The sequence below is a fragment of the Theropithecus gelada genome, chromosome 2 (assembly GCF_003255815.1).
Source record: "Theropithecus gelada isolate Dixy chromosome 2, Tgel_1.0, whole genome shotgun sequence".
Taxonomy (NCBI): domain Eukaryota; kingdom Metazoa; phylum Chordata; class Mammalia; order Primates; family Cercopithecidae; genus Theropithecus; species Theropithecus gelada.
This window is the reverse complement of record NC_037669.1, coordinates 123,327,443-123,337,243: the sequence shown is the minus strand read 5'-3', so window position 1 is coordinate 123,337,243 and position 9,801 is coordinate 123,327,443. Positions and strand designations below refer to the sequence as shown.

Sequence of the window (9,801 nt, the reverse complement as noted above, 5' to 3'; positions counted from 1 at the left end):
CATCAAAAACAGCAATAATCTCCATGATCCTTTAAAATGAGTACAGTTAGATCTATGAAAAAACAATCACATTGCTCTATTTTTTCTCATTTTCCTGCGGACCAGGGAGAGGTTTCTCAAAATGGTGTTTGGGAACTAATACCCTAAACAAGACTTATTTTCAGTAATAGAGGGAGTACAGTTCAGTGGAAAGAACATGGAATCTGGACACAAATTTAAACTCTGGCCCTAGCAGTTACCAGCTGTGTACCCTAAGCTCTGTTTCCTCAATTGTAAAACAGCTAAATCATAGGACTGTTAAGAGAATTATGTAAATGTAACTAGTGCTTGACACAGAGAAGGTGCTCAACAAATTTGTGTTTTCCTCCTCTTCCTTTCCTCTGAAGCCACTTTTCTGTTCTCTGGAAATGAATCTAACTGGGGCCACCCTGGCCTCCTTTTAACGCAAACTCAGCCCTGTTGGAAGGATCACGTAAGAAACTAAAGTACTCTAAGAATAAGCCTCCCTTGTGGAGGAATATTTCATGAAAGCAGAAGCCAGATGTAATGGACAGTGGAATGAAAATATGGAAAGCTTATAAAAACAGGTGATTTGAGGCATGTCTGAACTGGTTATTTTAAGGAGGGTAAAGACAGCAGAAGGAACGATGTTAGATGATGTTAGAAATGATGTTTAAAAAGTCTGCTGCAAATAAAACAGTGTCTTTTTTCTTCACATATACACAAGTCTATTCAGCAAATGATCACCCATCCACTTCAAAGAGTGAATGACAGTTTATGTCAGAAACAAATAAAGATCAACATTCTATTTGTTTTACTGGCTACATATCTTTGAAGAAAAAAAATCAAGTCAGTAAAATGTTCATTAATTAAGAGATTTCATCCAATTGCCTCTTTTTTTTTTTTTGCTCCTTTCAATATATTTTCCATTTACATTTAACAGGATATTTTACTTTTATGGTGCCAATGATAATAATTCTTTAAAAATCTGTTTTTGGCCAGGTGCGGTGGCTCAAGCCTGTAATCCCAGCACTTTGGGAGGCTGAGACGGGCGGATCACGAGGTCAGGCGATCAAGACCATCCTGGCTAACACGGTGAAACCCCGTCTCTACTTAAAAAAAAACCCAAAAAACTAGCCGGGCGTGGTGGCGGGCGCCTGTAGTCCCAGCTACTGGGGAGGCTGAGGCGGGAGAATGGCGTAAACCCGGGAGGCGGAGCTTGCAGTGAGCTGAGATCCGGCCACTGCACTCCAGCCTGGGCGACAGAGCGAGCCTCCATCTCAAAAAAAAAAAAAATCTGTTTTTTAAAATGGAGAAAAAATAAAATAACTGAGTTGCATAACAGCAAAAAAATATACTGCCCACAGAAACTTAGTTTAACATCTAAAATCTTTATAAAAGATAAGGAAATTCTGATTTTTCCCTTTATTTTATAATTGAAAAATGAAACCACTTAACATGAACACTTGATACATTATTTCCTTAAAACTTCTCTATGGTGAAATAAAACTGTACCTAGTTGAAGAGTGTATAGAATGTTAACATTCATGACAATTTCAATCCAACCATTGATATAGCTTCAAATTACTATTAATTGTGGCTATTTTTTGGGGGGAAAAATGTGCAAAGCTTATGAGGGCCCAGTATACGAAAGGCTTAATTTTTAAGAGTCAAATCTACATTTGTAACAAGAGTTCAAAAAGTGGCATTATAGTGCAGAAACACTAGAAAATGCCATCTCTTACACATAAGTCTTTTAAAACAGGTTGGAAATCATATAAAAATACTCAGTACCTTGTAAGTAATAATTAACAAAAATATTTCCATTGACTACTCTGTGTCCAAAGTGATTAAGGACAAAAATAGAAATTCTTGTTTCTTTATTATTTGATAAACTGCTGATAAGCTCCCGTTAGAAGTTTTTTAGACATTACACCAAGTTGTCTTGGTCTTCTGATCATATATATATATACACACACACATATATATATATATGTACACACACATATATATATGCATTTTTTTCAAGTAAAGAAATGTTTAACAGATGTAAACTATTTATTGAATATTTGCCACCAAATATTGTTAAATACATTATCTTGCAGCATATCGCTTTCAAGTTAAAATGTCAGAAACAAACACCAATATTTACAATTCTTTTAAGGAATGTTATATAATGACACATTAAGGCGTAAATTCTTTTGGCTTATAATTCTTAAAAGAATGATAATAGCAAAAGTGATGCAAAATCTTCAGTGTGAGATTATGATTAAGCTACATTTTACAAAAATATGGTGTAAGATGGCAATAATCCCATTCAACATCCTGGATTAGATCCCTTCAGGAGGGACTGATAATTTATACAGTCAAACTTTAAAATTTACAGATAAAGGCAGTTCAATACTGCCACTGAGAAGTACATCTCTTAACATATACAACTTTCAGGCCACAGTTTTGAAGGTCTGAAGTATTAAGTTGGTTTGATGAATTAGTCGGTTGGCACTTATGAACACATTTATTGCCCTGTTTAAAAAGAAAAGAATAAGCATTAATTTCATCCAAAAAATTCACCCTTTTAAGATTTATACTATTAACAGTAGCAATGAAATCAATTTAAGAAAAAAAAAAAAGACAAGTTAGTATTGAGTATTAAAACTTTTATTCCAATTTAGGATTTAATAGTCTTGCATCATTTTAAACTATCTAGTAATTACTGCCCCCTGGTGGTTCTGACTGGCAATAAAATGTTGGAGGACTGGTAATGATAGGTGGTGCCTCAACAACCCAGTTCATTTATAGGTGGAACAAGTTAACTGGCCAAAAGGAGGATTCAGATGTGGTCTCCAGCTGTGGTTTCATAGAAGTTAACAAGTAAAATCTAGCAAAGTATCATAATCTCAAAATCTGTAATTAATGGGCGTAATTAATTAATGGGCATAATACTCAAGAAAAAGTTAGTTACTTCTAATCTGATTCATCCCACTTATCTCCTTAAAAAAGAGGCAGAAATTCTAAACGACAAACTACTACAAACTACTTTTACTATAAACATATTTTTACAACAAAATAATCATCCAGTTTCAAAATCTGGGAGCTGACAACATATAAAAATATATTCTTTAAAATTGGCTTTGAGCTCCATCCCATTCTCCTAATGGCTCATCTTCATGTGGCTGGAACACAGAGCTGACGCCCTAGTCCCATTGTGTGGCCTTAATAGTTTCCTAGTATCATATCTAGCATGTACCTGCATCCTAGACATTTCTCAAAAGAGAATGTCCAGGGACTGGACCCGGTGGCTCACACCTGTAATCCCACCACTTTGGGAGGCCAAGGTGGGTGGATCATGAGGTATCTCAGAGTTTGAGACCAGCCTGGCAAACATGGTGAAACTCTGTCTCTACTAAAAATACAAAAATTAGCCGGGCAGAGTGGCATGTGTCTATAATCCCAGCTCGGGAGGCTGAGGCAGGAGAATTGCTTGAATCTGGGAGTCGGAAGTTGCAGTGAGGCCAGATCGTGCCACTGCACTCCAGTCTGGGCAACAGAGCAAGACTCTGTCTCAAAAAAAAAAAAAAAAAAAGAGAGAAGGGCCAGAAAGAAATGGATGCAAATTCATTTCTGCAAATCCATCCCCCTACTGAAAGATGGCCTAAAGATCAGGCTCTATCAATAATTTTCTGTTTTGAGGAAACAGGTATAAAACTCACAGCACATTACTGATACACAAATAACTGGAATTTTAAAAAGCTGCTGAATGGAGAGAAAGTAGTAGCAAGGAGACTGAATCCATATGCAGAGTGAATAATTTCAATTAATTAATGAAAATTAGGCTTTAAATTAATGTCTACCTTTCATTGTGCTTATTCCGTAACAGTAATTTAAAATCAGAAACAATAATCCCATCATGTAAATTATTATTTTAATGTGTTTTTGGTTATTTGAGCTTAGCATAAATCAAGAAAAAAACAAGTTTATTTTCAAAACACAAATGCCAGCTTATTAAACTAAGTCATCAAGGAGCATTTCCCTTAGACAACCTGTGTACGGAACACCACCACAAAACAAGTAATAAAATTTAGCTCAGTAATCTCTAATTTGTAATATAAATGTAAATACTTCAACCTGGGTGAACGGTTAAAAATGACTCTGAAAATTAACAGAATTCTATCTAATGTATTTTTATCATTTTAAATATTACTACAATAATACTGTAACGATGTGACATGAATATAGAGATCTTAAAACCTGTATAGTAGGATGGGATGATTGAGGTCTCTATTTAGATTACTTTTCTGACTTTAAGCACTGTTAAAAAAGAATCTTGTTGAAAAAATTCTCACATTTGACATGAAGTGCAAAAAACTACCTATATGGCCAGACTTTGCATCAGCTTATACATTATACGTATGCATGTATGTATGTTAAAATATATAAAATCTCTTGGTTTTCTATAGTGCATTACAACCAATTATATGTAAATTAAAAACTAATGTATAATTTACATTTTAGTATATTTCCTATTTTATAGAATGATGCTGTGAAAGCCTCTTTCCAGGACAGTGGGTCAAAACCCTTACAGCGCTTTAAAAACATCTGGGGCACTTTTACAAAACATCTAAACCCTGGCTCCACTCCCAGTAACTGAATCAGAATCTCTGCAGGTGGGGCCTAGGCTATGGGAATTTTTAAAAAACTGTCCTCAAGTGACTCTATTGCACAGAAAGGATTGACAACATTGCTTTAACTTTAGTGCAGTAGTTCTCAATAGACCTGTAATGTCAGTATTATCTGAAAATTTCTAAGAAATGCAAATACCTGCTCCATCCTAGACCTGCGAAATCAGAAATTCTAGAAGTGGGACTCTCGAGCAATCTGCAATTTGAGCTGTAACACGTCCTCCAGATGACTCTGATGCTACTAATGTTTGAGAACCACTGTTTCAGGAGTGTATAAAGTAGGCCAATGAACTAAAATTGCTTTTACATTTTTAAATGGTAAAAAAAAAAAAAAAAAAAAATCAAAAGAAGAATATATGACAGGATAAATTACAGTACTTACTTGCCATCTTTAAAATACGTTTTCAGAGTATCACTGAAACTTTTGGAGTACTTTACAAATTCTTTCTTTTGGTGTTCAAGTGCCTACAGCCACAAAATACAGTAAGAAAAAAAAGTACTAAATAAGAGAAATAATCACAACAGCCAAAGGCAAGGACAGGAGATTACACAGGATATGGGATGCACTTTATATGAATATTACTAATAAGCAATTGTGGAATATTTACTTTTAAATAAAAAGGCATATTTAAATCCAAGAATAAACTCAATGGTTAATGACACAAAACTATTTCCAACAATCAATCCTATTTTCAAGTCAATAAAACAACTAGGCATAAACCAACATCTAGGGTGTCAGCTAGCAAGGCTTCTACTAAACGTACCCTGCGGTTCTGGTATTGATATTTCTTGAAGACGTTATTCACTGTATCAAGAAGTTCTTTTATTGCACTAGCTATATCCCTGTTGGGAAAAGAATAAAGAGTATCAGCTGCATTTGAAAGAAATTTGTGAGAGAAAACATCAGCTACATTTGAAAGAAATTAAGTACACTCTTAATCTAATCACAGTACACTCTTAATTATGGTAAGTGCACTCACTTCATGAATAGCCAGCCTTTTTGGCTAGCTGGTTGGAGTTGGGGTTTTAGCCTGTACCCCTCTGTAATCCTGATTCTCTTGCACTGCTGACCAAAGGTTGCCAACCAAAACCAACTTTCTCAAATCAATCACATTTCATTAAGCATTCCTTACTCAAATTTAGAAAAGGATAAACATTACCTATGTCTGTCTTTCCCCATTTTAAATTTTTTCTCTGCTCTAATGTAGCTAAATTCAAGCTACCACGTTCTCCACTTTTGTTATTTGAACAATGAACAATTTTATGATATTCTGCATGACATATAACTCAATTCTGTATTTAACAACGCTGTATGCTAGATACCTATTAGTTTTGATGTTTAACATAAAATATTTCCTCCTCAGAAAATACTCCTCTCCCCTGAGGAAATACTCCTCCTCCTTTACTCTTTTATAGACACTTTTAGCTTCTATCTAGCAACCAAATATCCTCCTCTTTCAAACACTTGCTGTCAGCCACTATTCCCTTTGGAAAATATAATATTTAAATTACTGGGGGAGACATCACCACAATATTCTTCCACTTTAAGCTTTCTGGCAATCATCCTTTGACTATATATGCATCATCACCTCCCTCCCCTTTCAAAAGAAACAAAAGGAAGAAATCAATAATTCTCATTTGAGTGTTCTTCCTATCCACGCACCATTTTTTTCTGAATTTGTTTTATTTTTGCCTTTCTGTCTAGCCCCTTTTGATTTCCACATTTTAACCTCATAGCAATTTTTTTCTATCAAATTGAACTTTATGTAATTCTGCATTCTCAAACAGTCTCATTCTCTACGACAAACCTTTTTCAAAACCATTCTCTTAGCTGTTAGTCACAACAAAAACTTCAAATGCAATGCAACTGTGAAGAAATGAATAAGATAGAAATCTGCACCATCCTAAACATAACATTTTATTACTAATACTAATTATAAATGCCAGATTTCAGTTATTTCCTATCTAAAACATTTCAACATTCCTATTTCAAGGGGAAAAATTCCTCAGTGTCCAGGTTTCTGTGTGCATGTGGGTGTTTCCCAGCATGTTTTTCAGTAAATAAGCATGTAGAAATTTTAAGAATTAAAAGCATACAGAATTTTGATATTTAAAAAAAAGTATTTTAGAGTACTCCGAAGTAGTAATTACATTTTCATTAATTATTTCAATAATACTTTACTTATTACCTCTCTCAGGTCAAACACTGGTATTAGGCTGAAACACTGAAATATTACATATTCAAGTAGGACAATAAGTCTTACATAAATGCTATCTAATTTTTTTTTTTGCCTCTGGTTTAGTAATAGCAGTTTTTAATTAGATAACTATTCCTTTCATTTATGGCTTAAGCAAGTTGAATCTTTGTATACTGGTGTGATGGACATAAACCCACCATTGTTTAATAAAATGCTGTCATAGCACTATTCTGTGAGAAAAATTACAATTTCAATAAACAAAAAATGTCAAATCTCCAAATATGCAAGCTTCTCCAAATCCACGATGGAGTTACTTAAAATGGAATATAATGGAGCAAATTACATAGTGATCAGACAGAAGTTTATACAGTCTCACTTTGTAGTGTATTTCAATATTCCACTGAAGAGGAATAAAACATGTTTCCAGGGCTAGTCATCAAGATGAACATAAGTTTGATATGCAACGACAATGCCTGGATTCTACAAGTCAAAAGAGTGGGTCTGAAAAATGCTGCCTCATGCACCTAGGGAGACAGAAAGACGAGAGGAGAAGGGAGGGTTTTGCTGGACAAAAAAAGACAGACATGCTGATAAATACTGGAAATCTCTACTTTAAAAGGGGGTGTGAGGAGGCGCAACTCCTCAGGTGACTGCTGATGAGGCAGGTTTGAAAACTTGCAGCTAAGGTTTAATGCCTTATTGGAACACAGCTCTCTGTCAGCCAAGGCTGTTTATTCCTAAGCCTGGCCTTCTGTTTGGACATGAGGCAAGACTGTTAAATGCCTACCAAATTGTAGAAAAAATGTTCTCTAGAAACAATCTGCAGAATGTATGTCAAATATTATGTTATCCATATGTACACAGAAAACTGTTTTCATTTATGGCACCAAGGTGTGCACATAAGGAAGCTAAATTATCTTAGTAATTACCAGAGAGTTTGTTTCCTATAAGAGAAAATACTGTCACAAAAAAACCACTACAGACAATTAACCAGATAAAGAACTGAGAAAAAACTTGAGGGTAAAATAAATATCACATAACTAATGAATGCGGCTTGGTGCAGATGAATTCTGTGATAAGAGGCAGATAGTATGAGCAGGAGGAACTTAGCACCAACCTAATAGTTAGGGCAGCTGTGCAAAACATACACTGAAAGACAAAGCCTTCAGATGAAACGTAAACAGACATCTTATCAAAAAACTGCATGGAAAAGTAGTTTCTAATCATGCCATCCAAATGTGCATGATACGTGTTTATGCAAATCCGCTAATGAAAGGGAATCCCTGTGCTTTGAGTTGAGTTTGGTTTAGACTGGAAAACTCTGAAAAAATCTATTCTGGACCCTTCATGAAAATCCTAACTTAAAACAAATAAACCTTACTGAATTTTCACCTAAGAATACGCAAATGTAGATTACAAACAGTAAATAAATGCCTGGCTTTTTTATTTTGGTCTGTTAAATTACGAGTCTCCACTAGTTTTCCATTAGTTCAGATGTACTGGATTTCAAATTAATTTAACAAAACATTTGCATAGCTCAAATGTACTCAGGCACACACATTCACTGATCAAAAGGCCTTTTAAAATCCCAGCACTTTGGGAGGCCGAGATGGGCAGATCATGAGGTCAGGAGATCGAGACTATCCTGGCTAACACGGTGAAACCCCGTCTCTACTAAAAAATACAAAAAACTAGCCGGGCGAGGTGGCGGGCGCCTGTAGTCCCAGCTACTCAGGAGGCTGAGGCAGGAGAATGGCGTAAACCCGGGAGGCGGAGCTTGCAGTGAGCTGAGATCTGGCCACTGCACTCCAGCCTGGGCGACAGAGCAAGACTCCGTCTCAAAACAAACAAACAAAAAAAAAGGCCTTTTAAAATATTTGCTGGATCATTTTTCCTAATCAACTCCGTTGAGAAAAGGGAGGAAAATTCTCATTTCACAACGCTATTATAGCATGTACTGTTGAATGTATGCTAGGTTCTGTGCTAGGCACTTCATGTACATCATTTCTTTCAATTCTCACAAGTCATTACCCTTACTTTCAGAGGCACAAACTAAAATGACAGAAGTTAAGCAACTTATATCCAAGGTTACATAGCTAAATGTTGGAATGGAGATTCAAATCTAGGTCTGCTAATATATTCAAAACTGCCTGAATATTTATTAGGTGTCAGGAATCTTTTTTACTTGTACTTTGATACAATCTACAGCATCACCTATAGTACTTGGTGTAATATGTGTATGACATATGCTTACTGAAAAATGTTGCTAAAGTGAATAAAGGGGATAACTACCTTAGATACAAGAAAGTAAAATATTTGAGAAATGCCTGAAGGAGAAATAATTTTCTTTCTTTTTTTTTTTTTTTGAGACGGAGTCTCGCTCTGTGGCCCAGGCTGGAGTGCAGTGGCCAGATCTCAGCTCACTGCAAGCTCCGCCTCCCGGGTTTACGCCATTCTCCTGCCTCAGCCTCCCAAGTAGCTGGGACTACAGGCGCCTGCCAACTCACCCGGCTAGTTTTTTGTATTTTTTAGTAGAGACAGGGTTTCACCGTGTTAGCCAGGATGGTCTCGATCTCCTGACCTCGTGATCCACCCGTCTCGGCCTCCCAAAGTGCTGGGATTACAGGCTTGAGCCACCGCGCCCGGCCGGAGAAATATTTTTCTATTTTGGTGCAATTTTATCCACTAATTTGTCAATTAATAGTGGTAAGAACATATATGAAAATGTACCAATATATGACAGTATACAAATAATTATACCTTAGCCTATCTATGCTATTCATATGTGGTTGAATTTTAGTCTCAGAAATAACATACATATCAACAAACTTGCCAGGGTAAATTATCCCTCCTCAAATGGTTAGGAAGTAAATTTTCATTGCCACCATTACCCTTAATTCAATCATGCTAAATGAGTACACTCT

At 35.7% G+C, this 9,801-nt stretch overlaps 1 protein-coding gene across 4 annotated transcripts in view; it reads right to left on the bottom strand.

Annotated features, from left to right (window-relative positions):
* Positions 1 to 2,037: 2,037 nt before the first annotated feature.
* PDCD10 (programmed cell death 10) overlaps positions 2,038 to 9,801 on the bottom strand; it is a 51,896-nt gene continuing 44,132 nt past the window's right edge. For 3 of the 4 annotated variants that reach the window (XM_025377429.1, XM_025377427.1, XM_025377426.1), the window contains 3 exons: positions 5,444 to 5,522; positions 5,062 to 5,144; positions 2,038 to 2,523 (listed from right to left, as the gene is read on the bottom strand). In XM_025377429.1, the coding sequence (XP_025233214.1) occupies positions 2,442 to 2,523; positions 5,062 to 5,144; positions 5,444 to 5,522 (244 nt within the window). In that variant the 3' untranslated portion in view covers positions 2,038 to 2,441. The remainder of the gene's footprint in view (positions 2,524 to 5,061; positions 5,145 to 5,443; positions 5,523 to 9,801) is intronic. The other variant, XM_025377425.1, reaches the window with a different exon arrangement.